This window comes from Onychomys torridus, chromosome 18 (assembly GCF_903995425.1).
Source record: "Onychomys torridus chromosome 18, mOncTor1.1, whole genome shotgun sequence".
In the NCBI taxonomy this organism is placed as follows: Eukaryota; Metazoa; Chordata; class Mammalia; order Rodentia; family Cricetidae; genus Onychomys; species Onychomys torridus.
The window spans coordinates 44,942,789-44,960,092 of NC_050460.1; the positions used below are offsets into that span (position 1 = coordinate 44,942,789).

Below are 17,304 nucleotides of genomic sequence, written 5' to 3' on the forward strand. Positions count from 1 at the left end.
TGTAGGCTAGCCTGGCCCACCATGTGAGTTCCAGGAAAGCCAGGACTACATAGCGACCCAGTCTCATAAAGTGTCAGGTGGGCTACCATGGAGTTTATATGACAAAGCCTTCGATGTTCATACCATGAACAGCCTTAACTTGAGCTTCACAAGTAAGGTTAAAGAAAAGGAATTTGTAGTTACAGTAAAATAATAGAGGTGTAGAAAGAATGTTAAATGAGTTTTGATAAGTAACTGTCGTCTCAAACCAATTGATTTTGTTGTTTCATAAGAAAGACCATTCTTGAGCCAGGCATGGTGGCACACACCTTTAGCCCAGCACTCAGGAGGCAAAGGCAGGTGGATGGATCTCATTGAGTTCCAGGCCAGCTTGGTTTACAGACCAAGTTCCAGGACAGCCAGGGCTACACAGAGAAACCCTGTCTTGAATAACCCTTAATATTAAAAAATAAATTAGTTTGAATGTATATATCTTTTTAAAAGGTAATTTGCTATTTCCTTAGAAAGTAATCCCAAGCAGTCTTTAGAAGATTGCATCCTGGGTAGCGATTTAAAGAAAAAACAAAATCAAATCGAATCCAGAAGATTCAAAGTGTGCATCGGAGGAATGGATAGATGAATGGATGAATAAAGGCAGAAGGAGAGAGATTTTACCCAGTAGTGAGCCAGGCAAGGAAACAATGTCTAGCGGGAGCCAAGGCCCAATCCTCAAAGGTCACTTCACCAGGGAGTATTCCTGATGGTATGCACTAACAAATACCTTTCTGAAGCAACCAAAGCAATGAACAATCACATTTATATACTTACACATGGAAGAAACCCTAGACTTAAAATAGACATGTTTCTAAACAAAAATCTAAGGCACACAAAACACTAAATCAGGTCAACAAATTACCCTACTCTATATATTCAAGGAGCATACAATCTACTTGTAAATAATGGAATGTCAATGGACACTTCCTATTCCCTTCTTCTTCCTTAGTCAGAACTTTTGCACCATATATTATTTTAATAAGTTATTCTCTAGAGCTTTGCTGGAACTGTTTGCATTTGCACCAAGGTTGTGATGGTAGCCGTGGGCTTCCTGTGGAAACTGAGAAGCACCATTAGGGTTCCTGTACTTCCGAAGAATCCAATACCTTGAATGTCATAGCACCTGTGCATTTGGATTTCACTCAAGGTTCTCTTGGTTCTAGGTTTTTCTGTTTGGGGAGTCTTCTTTAAAGTCTTTTTAAACAGTGAGAAGAACCTTGGAACACTAATCAGAACGACCTTCAAAATAGGGGATTACTAAAGAAGTTGGAGTTGCCAATTAAATTATCAGTAACCTAAACCCAAAAGGTTAAGTTTAATGAATAGTTAGGCTCTTAATTGGCTTACAGTACAAATTGTTCCATGTGACTGGCTTAGAAGCAACAAAGATAACAGACTTTCCCCTCAATTATTCCTACAGGATGTTTTCTTCTCGTTTGGGAAGGAAAAACTTAACTATCTACTTTCTCATGTTGAACATTGGGAGCATTTGATTGATCCCCATTTTTCCCTTCTCCCTTTGAAAACATCTGTCATGGGTCACACACTTCAATCATGAAGACACTTCAGAATACTTTTATTTTTCCTTCTAGTTAAAAAGGGGAAATTTATATTGGTGGCACTTTGTCTTTTTAATTTTTTGGAGATCCTCTATTTTATAAGTAGAGAACGTAGGTCATAGATTATTTGAATATAGGCTGCACTTAACAGTATGGAACTCTACACAATAAAAGACTTCTCTGGTATGCAAATATGCATACATAATAGACAATAGGATTCTGCTACTATACTATTTCAAGTTACTTTTAAAAATAGAAAGTGCTTTTCAAAATAGATATATTTACAGTTAATGAACAGCCTCCAACCATCACTAGGATAAAGAATTATTTTATACAGGAGAGATATGAAGAGAAAAAACATTTCATTGGTTTATTTCAAAGAAATGTGCGGACACGATAGCAAATGACCAGAAGCTGCTGGAGGGACGGCACCATGAATCATTCAGCTCACTACTACACGTATTGATGTGGTTAAGCACCAGGAACTGAATAGAGTTAACACTGCGTATCTTGGTTTTTACATCTTATTGCAGGAACCTGTTAAAATCCTTTTCATAGTAAACAAGCTTATTTTGAAGCACCAGACTATGATTCTATCATGGTCAACACCTAACCAAGATATTTCTTTACGTATTTAAACTATAAGACTTCTATTTTTGCTGAAAATGTATACCTTCCACCAATTCTCAAAATATAGTCACAGTTGAGCACCCCCCCCGCCCCCGTTTTAATTTTACCTCCGAGCTGAAATGGGTGAAATGATTATACAGTAAACAACAATGAGACTTTCTTTTGAACAGCACCGTAGAGACTATACTGCACTAGCAAAGGCATTATGGGAGAAAAGCCTTCAGGCCCAAGCCTTGTAGGGTCCTGCAACGTGAGTGAGAGCGTAAGAGGACACAGTGACAATATTGTCGTGAGTTAAGGTTGGTGCAACACGGGAAGGAATTTTGCACAGTAAATTGGCTTCTCGGAATAAATCGGGGCCCTCCCGATCGAAGGACTTTTTTCTTTTTAAGTCTCTGGATTCATACTTAATCCGGTTGAGATCAAAACCGTGTTTAGGCCTATTCAGGCTCTTGTGCTGGTAGAAAACAAGGGCGACGCGTAAAGGACTATTTCGCTGGGGATGTTTCAGAGAGGTGGTAGCATGAAGCTCTCTCCGGGCACATTCAATCAGCACCGAGCCATGAATGGGGGCTATTGCCACGCCACCATAGCTAGGATCAAAATAGACCTCCTCACTGTCCGACCAAAACTCATCAATCTGAGGGTTGTTATCGTCCTCGTCGGAGGACGGGTCATCGGAGCGAGCGTCTGCGTCAGAGTGCTGCTTGTTTTCCACCTGACAGGAAGCTGGGTCCTGAGGACAGCTGAGGGACTGATTAGAAGTTAGCTGCTCAGAGAGACTAGTGAGCGGATCAGCAAGGGCAGAGGAATCTGCTCTGGGAAAAGACGGGTGAGGCAGAGGAGCCACCTCACCAGGCTGGACGGTCCCAGGGCATTCCCCAGCAGCTGCATTAGCACCACCGTGTGTTCCAGAAGGCATTGTGCAGTGGAGAATGCTCCGGCTTTCCGGAGCCCCGCCTGAGGCTGTTTTAATGTACGTACAGGTAGCTGTTTTCACGGAGGAAGCCTTGGTGGGGCAGACGTCTGTAGATTCTTCCTTCAGCGGGTGAGGAGTGGATGAGGCTGATGAGTAGTTTTTAGTGTTGTCTGAACCTTTGAAAATAAAATGGGGCTCGGTTTCAATTTCAACTCTGGGTTGCACTATCTCACAACTCATTCGTGAACAGAAAGTTACAACAAATGTGAAAACAAGCATAAGCTGTGTTGTCGCTTGCCGGCTGTTAAAAATTGTTTTTAAATGCTTCTTCTGCCTCCTAGTTTTAGCCCCTGGGTAGGCAAGCACTCTACCACTTGGCTGTAATTAGGCCTGTAGTAAGCTTTGTTTTGTTTGAGACAGGATCTCTCTACACAGTCTTGGGTGTCCTGGCACTCACTATGTAGACCAGCAGTTCTCAACCTGTGGTTGAGACCTCTTTGTGTGAGTGGGTGTCAAACAACCATTTTGTAGCGTCACCTTCACCTAAGACCACTGAAACCTCAGATGTTAACATTACGATTCATACAGTAGCAAAATCAGTTATGAAGGAGCAATGAAAATAATTTTATGGTCGAGGGTCATGAAAGGGTAGTAGCATTAAGAAGATTAATAGCCACTATGTAGACCATGCTCAGATATCTGCCTGCCTCTGCCTCCCAAGTACTCGGATTAAAGTCGTGTGCCAAACAAAATGTCCTTTTACTTTTTAAAAATGTGTCTTGGGTACTGGACAGTTGGCTGAGAAGAAAGAACCCTTGTTGCTTTTGCAGAGAACGAGGGTTCAATTCCCAGCACCCACGTGGAAGCTCACAATTGTCTGTAACTCCAGTTCCAGGGACCCAACACTCTCTTCTGACCTCCTCAGGCACCAGGTATGCATAAGCAGGCAAAATGTGTGTCTCTGAAACAGGTCTTTATAATATGGACCGGCCTGCAGTTTACAGGGTCCTCCCATCTCAGTGCTGGGATTACAAGCGTCAACCAAAATACCCTAATGTTTTAGGGTCATGCTTGGAACGAATCCCAGGAATTCCCTAAGACCACCAGTCAAGTAGTCTACCATGGAGCTATACTCAGCTGATAGTACTGTTCCTACAATTTTCCTCAAAGATCCCTCTTGAATCCTCAGCAGCCATCTTCCTTGCCCCTCACCATATTCATTTGAAAATTGAAGAAAAACCCTGAACACCCCACTGTAACAGGAGCTATCAGGTCTGTGTTAAGATTTCAAAGTCATTTTGAGAAGTCTCCACAGGAAAATGAACATTGAGCAAAACCCCCAAACCCCGCCCCAAGACAGAGTTTCTCTATGTAACAGTCCTAGCCATCCTAGAACTCGCTTTGTAGACCAGGCTGGCCTCGAACCACCCACCAGGGATCTGCTTGCCTCTGCCTACCAAGTGCTGGGATTAAAGGCATGTACCACCACCACCAGGCTACATTGAGGCACTTTAAAAATGAAAAGCTGTGAGCAAAGAGAGAAAAAAAATCTTAAAGGCAATATAAAACAAATTATTATAATTATTCTGAGATGAAAAAAAATCCATAGCAAAGGTTTAAAAAGTGATCACATTGGAATCAATTAATATTCTCAGATCTACTGACTGAATTAAGCACGCATTTGCACCACCACCCCCAGTTCCAATCCAGAATTGTCACCCCAGAATTATCAAGTCAATGATATTTGTGAGAAGCATTTCCAGTCTTGGGAAATAGACTGAGATTCAGTAAAAAGCTGAAACCTTAGTCAATGAATTAGGCAGACAACACTAAAGGAGTCCCCAAATAGTTCCTCCAGGACCCCGGATTCAGGACAAACAACACCCAACACCTGTTTTCACCGAGAGATTCTTTATTAAGCAGGGAAGAAAAGTTTAAAGAGGTTCCTTTCTGACTCAGGCAGGAAACAGCAGCAAGTGACCTTGCGGGTGTCGTTTTTGAGAGAAAAAGGGAGGTCTTTGGTAGAATAGGCTAGGATGTGGTGGTAAAGGAGACAGGATAAGGGAAAGAGGGGAGGGTATTTATCCGCAAGGGACAAAGTCTCTGGATAGAGGAGACAAGACATGGCACACAGGCAAAAGGCGGCTTATTAAGGGAAAGGGGAAAAACCACGTTGGATAAGGTGTTTTTATTTTTAATTGGGCATGGTAATTAGGTGAGCCAAAGGGTCACCTAATTGCTGGACTGTGGTAGTCAGCCTCATGAGGATGAAGTGGCGAAATAAGGTAAAAATCCTTGGCCGCTGGCTTTAGAAATGCAATCTAACGTTTTTTTAGCAAGGCAGGGAGAATGGGAAAGAAGGGCAAGGTCTGCCAGGGCCTTGTTCAAGTGGCCTAGTGTCCCTTCAGACACTCTTACCAAGAAGTCCACGTGAAGCATGGAAAAGAGATCACCGTGCAATGTTAACTTCCAGATGTGAAGATAATCACACTTTAATACAAAAGATATTTAGTTAAAAACCAAAAACCAAAAACAGGCTGCTCTGGGTAGCAGTGGCGACTGCCTTTAATCCCAGAGGCAGGCAGATCTCTGCAGGTTTGAAGCCAGCCTGGTACACAGGACAAAGAGGGCTCCACGAAGAAACCCTGTCTTGAAAAATCAAAACCAAAAGCCCAAGAGCATTACTATAAAGTTATTAACCCCAAAATGGCAGGGGTCCCTGGAGCTAACAGCGGTTTAAAGGAACAGCAGGTACTATGAGTAATGTGAATGAGGACTCGGGAGGGCGACAATACAGAATGTAGTCATTTCTGTTGTTCAATATTATTTTAAGATGTTGTTCCATTCGTTTCTGATGCAAAGATGTGTTGCATGCATTCTTTTGTGTTGCTTCTATTTTAATAGAGCAACTGTGTTACTCTGCCTGTCTAAAATACCTGGTTGATCTAACAAAGAGCTGAATGGCCACAGCTGAGCAGAGGGAAGGGCCAGGCAGGGCTGGCAGGCAGAGAGAATGGACGGGAGAAATCTGGGATCAAAAAGAAAGGAGCAAGGGAAGGAGGGAGGGCCCTAGGGACCATCCTCTCAAACAGCCACGGAGTAAGAGTGAAAGGGAGATATACCTAAGTAAGAGAAATGTATTCGCCCAGAGACAAAAGGTAGACGGGATAATTTAAATTAAGAAAAGCTGGCTAGAAATAAGCCAAGCTGGGCTGGAGAGATGGCTCAGCATTAGCTGTTCTTCTAGAGGTCCTGAGTTCAATTCCCAGAAACCACACGGTGACTCACAACCATCTGGAATAAGATCCGACGCCCTCTTCTGTAATGCAGGCATACATGCAAATGGAGTACTTGTACATAAAAAATATTTTAAAAAGAAAGAAGCCAAGCTAAGGCCAGGCATTTATAAATAATAATGAACCTCCGTGTGTGAGATGAGTGGTGACCCCCCTTAAAAGAGTGAAAACCCCCAACCACGCATTTCCCTGGGGGAGGGGAGGGTGTCAAGGTACCGTGGCCGTAAAGAGAAGAGAACCAGAAAGCTGACGTTCAAGCCTGGTTCCTGAGGGCAGCAGTGGGGCACACTTACTGGAGGAGTTCCTCTGTTTTTTGACGCCAGCAGCAGCTGGTTTCTTGTCCGGCTCCTTCATTGTGGTCCGCCTCTTCCCACACCGAGGAATAGGCTCGTTGAAACGCCGTTGCCTCTTCCTGCTCGGCTTAATGATTTCGACGGCCCCAGAGCGGATCTTCTCCTCCATCCCCTCCCGGGAGCCAAATTCATCAGTGTCTGCCAGCCGGTGTAGTGGAAGGACGTGGAACTGCTCATCCTCGGGATTATTTGTGTCTCGGGCATCTTCTCGAAGCAACGTGAGGACCTGAGGCACAGGGAGGGGGGAATAGGCATGTGTCCATTCATCCTATGCCTATCTGCACCAATAGCAGATGTGTAGACCTCTAAGTCTGATCTGGATGTAGGTCGGGCTCAGCTACTTCTCCAACACGGTATCTGCCTGTTGCCATGCTCTCTGCCATGCCAATGGACTAATTAATAAGACACTGAAACTTTAAGCCCAGCACTCGGGAGGCAGAGCCAGGCGGATCTCTGAGTTCGAGGCCAGCCTGGGCTACCAAGTGAGTTCCAGGAAAGATGCAAAGCTACACAGAGAAACCCTATCTCGGGGGGGGGGGGGGGGGGGAGTAAAAAAGAGTTGCCTTTCATGGTGTCTCTTCACAGCAATAGATCAGTGACCAAGACAGCAGGGAACAAAGTCAAAAGCTTTTGTTTTGTTTCAGTTTTGTGTCAAATGGCTACATTTGGTGTACTGATCCTAACTAAATATTATCAAGTCACTGGAAGATTCAATTCTAGTGGCTTCTCACTTTCTTTTAAAGCAGACGAGTAAAACTGTAAATAAATGATCACAAATTAAAACAAATGTTTATTTAGGTATTCTTACTTTCCTTTTCTTTAGAACAATTAGTTTAGATTTAGAAGCCAGGCCCGGCCCGGCCCCCAACTCACGATGAAGCAAGGTTGAACTTGAATTCCAGGACTCTCCATCTTTGTCTGATGGAGTAAACACATTTGGACTTGCCCTGTCAGTCCGAGGGTTTGTGAATGCTTTTTCCCTATCTGCTTTTTACTTGGTGTCCCTGTTTTTGTGTAAGTCTGTGTATGTGTCTATGTGTGTACATATCTGCAGATGGTTGAGAAGTCCCCTCAGATCAAATGGAACTGAAGTTGTGCTCCGTCTCACCCTGGTGCTGGGAACTGAAAACTGTGCAAACAGATACTGCTGAGCATTTCTAAAAGTGCAAGCATGGCACTCGGAATGTAACTGGCCATCAGGATGGCACAAGGAGCAGCACTGTTAGGAGGTGTGGCTTTGAGGTTTCCTATGCTCAGTAGACCTTCTGTGGCCTGAACACTCAGACATGCTCCCCTTCATGACGGTAACAAACAGAACCTCTAAAAGTGAGCCACCCCAATGAAATGTTTTTCTTATAGGAGTTGCTATGGTCATGGTGTCTCTTCACAGCAATAGAAATCCTAATTAGCCGGGCGGTGGTGGCGCACGCCTTTGATCACAGCACTCGGGAGGCAGAGGCAGGTGGATCTCTGTGAGTTCGAGGCCAGCCTGTTCTACAGAGTGAGTTCCAGGAAAGGCGCAAAACTACACAGAGAGACCCTGTCTCGAAAAACCAAAGAAAAGCCCCTTCAAGAGTTTTTAAATTTACATTTACTTATATACTTACTTGCCATCTTGCTGGTGCAACTAAATTTATTAAGTATACTTTTGACCTGAGCTGTATTGATGTTTTCCAGGCCACTATGTAAAAATATAAAATAAAATCTCCACCCCTAACAACAATATCTAGTCAGGATTAGTATGCCAAATGTTGCCACTTGACTTGTGGAAAACATAACTGGGTTTCCTTTCTGTGTCTAAGGCAGGCCACATCAAATGATTCTGTGATGATTTCTTTTTTTTTTTGAGATGAGGATCGAACCTAGGGCCTTATGCTTGCTAGGCAAGCGCTCTACCACTGAGCTAAATCCCCAACTCCACTGTCATGATTTCTTAAAGCGTTTATTTGTAAACACCTAAACAAACAAGCAAAGGGACCAGAAGGCATTTCTTTGTGCCTGTTGTGTTTATGATGTATGGTGCATCTGATGAGGTCAGAGGACAATGTGAAGGAGTCAGCTGGGTCTCTCCATCTACCCTGTGATAGTACTGGAGAGGTCTCAGGTTTTCAGGGTCAGCAGCAAATGCAGCCTGCAGAGCCAAGGCCCAGGCCCTAATGACATAGAGTATCTAGGATGATCTTTAACTGGTGTGATCTTCCTGCCTAGGGCTTCCCAGTGCTTGGGATAACAGAATCTCATTAACACTTGGCTTTGATAAATCGCGATGAACCAATAAATAAATAAAATTCAAGTACTGAGTGAGTACTCAGCAGTTCTTAGCACTCACAGGGCGGCTTGCAGCCATTCATAGCAGGAGAACTGGTGTCCTTTTAATGAGCTTCATGGACACTAGGTATGCACATGTGCATGCATGCACACGCACGCGCGCGCACACACAACGGCAAAACTATCACACATAAGGTAAACAATAAAGTAGACTTCTTAAAAAATTCTAATTTAGCCAGGCAAGGGTGGAGCACGTCTTTAATCCCAGCACTCCGGGGCCAGAGGCAGGTGGATCTGAGTTCAAAGGCCAGCCTGGTCTACAGAGTGAGTTCCTGGCCAGCCAGGGCTACACAGAGAAAGAAACCCTGTGTCAAAATTCTGAAATATCATCACCACAACTGGATGTGGGAAAAGGATCTGTTCCAATCACAGGAAAAAGTCAGAGACACCCCTCATTCCCAGTGTTGGGAGTCCAAGAAGAACACCAAGCTACAAGTGTAATGTATACGCAGAGGGCCTAGCACAGACCCACAGGTCCCTGAGAGCCCTGCTTTGATTCTGTGGGCCATGTGCTCCTGGTGTACTATTATATATTATCCAGCTGACCTGGAACTTACTGTAGACGCACACTGGTCTAGAACTCACAGAGATCCAAATGCCTTAGCCTCCTGATTGCATGTGCAACCACGTCCAACAATAAATTTTATGCACACACACACACACACACACACACACACACACACACACACATGTACATATATATATGTGTATATATATACAGAGCACAGCTAGCCGGGCAGTGGTGGCCTACGGCTTTAGTCCCAGAACTTGGGTGGCAGAGGCAGGCAGCATGGTCTACAGAGTGAACCCAGGACATCTGGGGGTTACACAGAGAAACCCTGTCTAGGAAGGAAAGGGAAAAAAAAAAAAAAAAAAGCACAGATAAAGCAAGGAGGGTTAAAAGCCATTTAAGTACGTACCACAGTGCTTCCATTATTCATGTTGTGAATGTCCCTGTGAGAATGGGCACAGAAATCCATGCAACAGGTAACACCAGAGAAAGGACGGCCTTTCTTGTAACCCAGTCGACAGTCTCCAGCAACATCTTCATATGCCACCTTAAAAAAATAAATAAATAAAAGATGCTCTTTAAATAGACTTATTTTGGGCTGGAGAGATGGCTCAGAGGTTAAGAGCATTGACTGTTCTTGCAGAGGTCCTGAGATCAATTCCCAGCACCTACATGGTGGCCCAGAACCACCTGTAATGAGATCTGGTACCCTCTTCTGTATACATAATAAATAAATCAATCTTAAAAAAAAAAAAAAAAAAAAAGGGCTTGTATGTATGGGTGGTTTTGTCTGCATGCATCTGTGTATCATGTGTGCTAGTTCAGAAGCTAGAAGAGAGTTTTGTCCACCATGTGAGTGCTGGGTACTGAAACCACGTCTTCAAAGGAGCAGCGGTGTTCTAAACCAAACTATGTATCTGGCCCAGGTTTTTTTTCCTCCTTAAATTCCTAAGTATGAGTTTGGTTTTGTGTCAAGGTATGTGTACATATGTGCAAGAATATGTGCAACAGTACTAAGGGCTGGGAGATAAGACGCCTCCGTGGATATAGGCACTTGGTGCTTTGACTGTTGAGTTACAAACTGACCCTCACCCCAAAACAAACAGCAGCAGAAAGTACTCATTTTATGAACTGAGTCAGGTGGGCCTGTCTCTGTGTATACCAACATAGTATTTATTCACTTAGCTTTGAGACAGGGTTTCTCTGTGTATCCCTGGCTGTCCTGGAACTCTTTTTGCAGATCAGGTTAGCCTCGAACTCAAGAGATCTGCCTGCCTCTAGCCCTAGGATTAAAGGCATGTGTCAACATGCCCAGCTCTATGTTTATTTATTTTTTAATATATTTATTTTATACTTACGAATGTCTTGTCTGCATGGACGTGTATGTAGCTCACCATGTATGTATAGCCATTCACTGCCCACAGAAACAAGAGGTCATTGGATAGGATCCCCTGACATTGGAGTTGGTTGTGAGCCAGCATGTGAGTGCTCTGTAGAATCTCAAGAGCTCTTTTGTGTGTTTATGTAGGGGGGAGGGTTGAGACATGGTCTCTCTACATAGACCAGGCTAGCCCTGAACCCAGAAATCTACCGGTTTCTTTCTGGAGGGTTTCCAAGCACTGGGATTAAAGGCATGAGCCACCACTGCCGGAAACCAGGAGCTTTAAACATTGGGCCATCTTTTCTATATCCTCCTCCTTATTTTGAAACAAGGTGCCTTGTGTATCAGGCTGGCCTCCCACCAAGTTCTGTTGCCCCTAGAGTTCTGGAGAGCCTAAAGAAGATAGTACAGTACCACCTCTAAATGGCATCTTCCCCACACCCACTTTGCCTATGGTTATAATTCTATTAATGATAACTGTTTTGACATAGGAAGTTGACGTATGCTTAAGGTCATTTGAAGGGTTCTTAAAAAAAAAAAAAAAAATACCTGATTTTGATAAGCAACCGGAGCCATCTGCTTATAAATTGGAGCTAAATTCGTCGCCAAGCCCTGTAACATGTCTTCAAGCCTTTTTTCCTATAGTAAAAGAGAATCCCCATAAGATCATTTTAAAAGACTGTAAAGTGAGTTAGTTAACAGGCATAAAAACCCCACCATAAGTAATGCGTGTGGCTGACATATAATTCTTACTTACCATAACACAGTGGGTAGAATACAAGATAATTGTGTTAATCTGAGCTACTAGAAGTTGGAATTGGAAATGGAAGTTTGGAAATGGAAATTTTAATATTAGAAACTTATATAGTGAGGGATATGTTCCAACACTGCTCTGGACACTTGAAGACAAGGTGAAGGATAGAAGTATGTTTTCCAGATTAGAGAGCAATATAGATATAAAGTATTGTATGTGTGTAATATCTTGTCCTAGGAGTTTCAAATAAGCATGCCTGTGAGCTTAACACTTGGTAGGCTAGCCCGGAGGATTTTGAGTTAGAGGCTGGCCCAGCACTCCATTAAAAGATCCCATATCTTCAAATACAACATGAGAGGAGCTAGGGAGATGGTTTCCCCTTAGTGCTCTTGCAGAGGCTATGGGTTTTCATATCTACACAACACTGAAAACAAAAAAGAAAATAATGCACTGAGATTTATTAGTAGTTAGGGTTCTCTTCTATACAAATACTACAGATTGGGGATGATTGAGAAATAATAAGAAGATTAACACAGAAGAATCTAGGTTAAACGGATAATATGTTTATAATTCCAGCACACCGGAAGAGCTGTATTTTATGGTAGTGTCTGTGTTAGTATGGACAAACCAGTGTCAGAGTCAGAATGAGTCACTCATCATCTGTATGATAGATAGTTTTGGGGAAAGTTCTGAACAGAAGCAATTAACAGTGCTTAACCATTAAGGCTTCTTTCTAGCCTACTTACGGCTTCTTAATGGAGCTTTGCCAGTTGGTGTGCAACACCAAGACCTTCTACTCTTCTGAGTCATTCCTAATGGTTAGGCACACTGACCCTTCCCTCAGGACCGCACTGTCAACAACCCAAGTCACATTATCCTCAAGATGACATTACTCATCACTCAGGAAATGTCAAGTCAACATTCCCACTTTGTACAGAAGAGCAGTCTGGACCAACACAGTCTGATTTCTTTATTTCAAACCAATTTTTTACATCTCTATCCAAACTTGGTACAGCATTAAGTCGTTGGAACACAGACACTATCTCCATGCCTTAGAGACAGTATTTGCAAAGCCTCTTGGCTAATTCTAGTCCATAACTAAGAAAGAGAGCATCTGGAGAAATGTCATAAAAGATGAGTATACTCAAATAATATAAGATACCTTGGGATATCACTAACTAAACAAGCAAAGGACCTCTTTGATAAGAACTTTAAATCTCTAAAGAAAGAAATTGAAGAAGATATCAGAAAATGGAAGGATCTCCCATGCTCATGGATAGGCAGGATTAACATAGTAAAAATGGCAATCTTACCAAAAGCAATCTACAGATTCAATGCAATCCCCATCAAAATCCCAACACAATTCTTCACAGACTTGGAAAGAAAAATACTCAACTTCATATGGAAAAACAAAAGACCCAGGATAGCTAAAAGAATCCTGTATAATAAAGCCACCTCTGGAGGCATCACCATCCCTGACCTCAAGCTCTACTATAGAGCTATAGTAATAAAAACAGCTTGGTACTGGTATAAAAACTGACATACAGACCAATGGAATCGAATTGAATACCCTGACATTAATCCACGCACATACAATTTTTGACAAAGAAGCCAAAACTATACAATGGAAAAAAGAATCTTCAACAAATGGTGCTGGCATAACTGGATGTTAATATTTAAAAGATTACAAATAGATCCCTATCTGTCACCGTGCACAAAACTCAAGTCCAAGAGGATCAAAGGCCTCAACATAAATCCAGTTACACTAAAGTTAATAGAAGAGGAAGTAGGAAGTACTCTTGATGGCATTGGGACAGGAGATCACTTCCTAAATATAACACCAGCAGCACAGACACTGAGCACAACAATTAATAAATGAGACCTCTTGAAACTGAGAAGCTTTTGTAGGGCAAAAGACATGGTCAATAAGACAAAAAGACAGCCTACAGAAAAAGAACGGGAAAAGACCTTCACCAACCCCACATCTGACAGAGGACTGATCTCCAAAGTACCTATCCAGCCGTAACTGCCCAGCTCCAGCTTGACCAGAGCTTACAAGCTCATGTTTCAATTTAAAAAGATGAACAGTTAGTGGCTTTGACTAATCTCTGCTCACCAGGGCCTTGTGTTCTGGAACCATCCGTCCAGGTCTCACGGGCTTCACACGTCTTCTTTTGACAAAACGGACTCCAGTGATTCTCTTATAGTAGCTCTGCGGATAGGAAACTTTCTCAGTCTTTAGAATGTCGACAAATGTTCTGCTCTACTCTGACTGCCCAAAAAGTCCTAGCTTTTCTTCAATAATGGTTCCCTCTGGTGTTGGGAAGCAGGAAGACAGACCCACAGACAATTGAAATAGCTGAAGTCTTTACCCAACATATTTAGAATATGTATCTACATACATATTTTAGTTACTTATGACTGTTTAATAGCTAAAATTTTGTTTTCAAAAAACTTTTGAGGAACTCTACATGGTTATATCCTGTAGATGGTACAACAAAAATTAAAAAGGAAACTCACGTTTAATGGATGGTTTGGAGCAAGTCTGAATTTTCTGGGGTTTCGGCTTCTGCCAAACTTACAGCCATTGAAATACATGCTCCACGAACAGCCAAAGGAGAAAGATGCTCCACATGTCTTTGGATTGAGGCCTTGACAGGTGCATGTGCGGCTGGAAGGTGGTGAGCAGAGCATTAGACAAGGTCACAGAATTACAGAGCCAGGTATGGAATATGAACAGGTTATCATAGTTACTACTGCATTTGACTCTCTCCATTAAAACACATCCTAGCTACATCTAGCCTCAAATGTACCATCTATCCTCTTCACTCTGAATCCATTCTTGATTCTTTTTTTATTAAAATTGTTGTTTAAGTTTCCAAATCCAAGTAGACAACAAACTATCCTTTGCTTGAGAAAGAGAAATAAAAGGCACACAACTAAAAATCTTCTCTAACATAAAGGAAAAGTTACATTGTGTCTAAAATGAACATGGACTTAACTTTCTTTTCCCTTACCATCAAAGTGGAAATGAGAATACGATACACTAACTATACAATCTCCTACAATTTTAATGAAAAAACTTTATGAGGATTACAACAGAAATAAAGAAGAGAAAGGCTATTGTGTTCAGGAACTTGATAAATGTAACACCTTGGGACTTCTCTGCAGCACTAAATTAGATTCTAAATTAACAAGCCTAGAATTTCAGGCCAGCCAGGGCTATGTAGGCCCTGTCTTAAAAACCCAAAGGTAAACAAAGGCTTAAAATTACAGAGAGCAGTGGATGAGAATGAATGGCGTCAGACACTGAGTCCGTCCTAGCAGAGGGCAGGAAAATCCTAAATATCTGAATTTTATTGATTTATTCTCTTATTTTCTGTGATTCTGTGGATAAGCTACTAGCGTCAGCTCTGGATTTAATTTAAAATTACCTTAAAATGATATGATCTGTGTTCCTAGCAGCCCGGACACTGTCAAACCAGGCATTCCCATAAGCCTGGTGCTTTAGAGTTGGCTAGGGGAAAGACGATAAATGTAATGGTAGCTATGCAATGAGCAAGCCTCAAAATTAAACCAATGGAAGAATCTGCAGACATGACCAGGGTACAAGGCACTACAAGAACCTGGAAAGAAGGAACCATGTGATGGATGTGAGGTTCAAATGGTCAAATACCAACAGAAGGAACTTAAACTTGGTAGACAAATAAAAAATAATTTATATTCAGTTTTTTGGATGATAACAATCTACCACTGAGCTACACACTCTCAGCTATGCCGTTCTTTTTACACATTTGGAAAACAAGAAATTGAACAAATGGATGGCACACAATACCTAAGACAATGCTATAAAGAGGCAGGGGAATCATGAGTTCAGGATCTGTACAACCTACTGACAATCTGTCTCAAAAAAGGTCTATTGGAAAATTGACCCAGAATCACTAATTCACTGAGGTACAAAGCTCAACGTGCCAGAAAGGTTGATAGGCCATGCACAGATGCTATGGAATATCTTTCTGTATGCTGTGAATGTGGTGCTCTGATTGATTGATAAATAAAGCTGCATTGGCCTCTGGCAGGGCAGGATGAGCCAGGTGGGAAAATCCAAGGGAGTCAGTGGGAGAAGAAAGGAGAGGAAGGAGATGCCATCCGCTGTCCGGGGAGCAGCATGTAATGGCACACAGGCAAAGCCAGGAACATGGGAAGACATATAGAATAGAATAACAGAAATGGGCTGAATTTCTAGCTAGCAAGAAGCTTGAGCCATAGGCCATGGCCATGGAGTGCTAATTAATATAAGCCTCTGTGTGTTTATTTGGGTCTGAGTGGCTGCGGGACCAGGTGAGACACAGGAAATTTTCCAGCTACACACAGATATCATTAAAGAGAAAGAGTTCCATACAGATCAGTAGGGCAAGATTCCTTCTCAAAACAATAAAAAGGAAAGACAACTAGTTCGTAGTCAAGGGGTAGAGGGGGCACATGGGGTTGGGAGATCAACAATAATGGAAACGAAAGCAAAATTCCATTGATGTTACTTCTGCCTTAAATTTATCGGGAAGAGGCCTCAAATTCTGATGAAGAATGCTCCATTAAAGACAAATTTCACATACTCTCTAACAGTAAGTTGGGTCAGATACAGTAACAAAAAATAAGAATATTCTAGGTTCCGAGGGTGTATGTTTACGTGGTAGTTATGTGCCCGTTAAGATGAACAAGGCTGGGTTCTATCACTGGGTCTCTACCCACCCCTGTGAATTTCAAAGCAGAATATTCTTAAGGGCATTTAAAAAGACAAGGAGGAAAAAAGATAAGCTCTCACTGTGCAGCCTTAGCTGGCCCAGAACATTAAGAAGATGAAGCAAGCTATCCTCCACCTCCTGAAGGACCAGCCACCTCAAAATGTGCACACCAATCCCGGCAAAGGTTGATCTTCCTTTCAGGGTGTTTAAAAGCCCTGCTACTCACATGATAGTTACTTATACATTTAACACAAACAGCAGAGAGAGAGAAAAGTCAAGGCAGTTGAAAACAAATCTGATTACTTTTCATTGAGGGTACATCTTCGGTCAGTAGGATGCCCGCTGTAGGACCTTAAGTTCTCCGTGAGCTCTTTGTACAGATAGTCGGCCATTGGGCGAGGGATGATTTCCCACAGCATGATAACCACGACCATCACTGCTGTCTGACAGGTGTGGCCTACACGCACCCGGACCAAGCAGAGAACCTTCTCATCAGGACCGCTTCTCCTAAGCACCTGGAAATGCAGAATGGATTCATCTATACTGGCTTTATGCATTGGAAGGCCAGACTTATTACTACTATTGTTATTTGTCCTTTTTGAGAACAGTCTCATATTGCCCAGGACTTTGACTCATTGTAAAAAATTATTAAGAAGAGAGAGAGAGAGAGAGAGAGAGATTTTCATTAAAATTCAAATTTACAGTGTTTACATGTGAATATGGATATGCAGCCTACAGGAGGTGCTTAGTGTCTGGGGGCTGCCAAAAGAGAGTGTCAGGTACATGCAGTTTTGGAAC

At 42.4% G+C, this 17,304-nt stretch overlaps 1 protein-coding gene across 1 annotated transcript in view; it reads right to left on the reverse strand.

Moving 5' to 3' along the window:
• Window positions 1-440: 440 nt before the first annotated feature.
• Tet1 (tet methylcytosine dioxygenase 1) overlaps window positions 441-17,304 on the reverse strand; it is an 86,606-nt gene continuing 69,742 nt past the window's right edge. Inside the window, 7 exon segments of the mRNA XM_036167163.1 lie at window positions 441-3,317; window positions 6,731-7,016; window positions 10,039-10,176; window positions 11,560-11,649; window positions 13,881-13,976; window positions 14,285-14,435; window positions 16,810-17,021. Coding sequence (XP_036023056.1) covers window positions 2,443-3,317; window positions 6,731-7,016; window positions 10,039-10,176; window positions 11,560-11,649; window positions 13,881-13,976; window positions 14,285-14,435; window positions 16,810-17,021 — 1,848 coding nt within the window. The 3' untranslated portion in view covers window positions 441-2,442.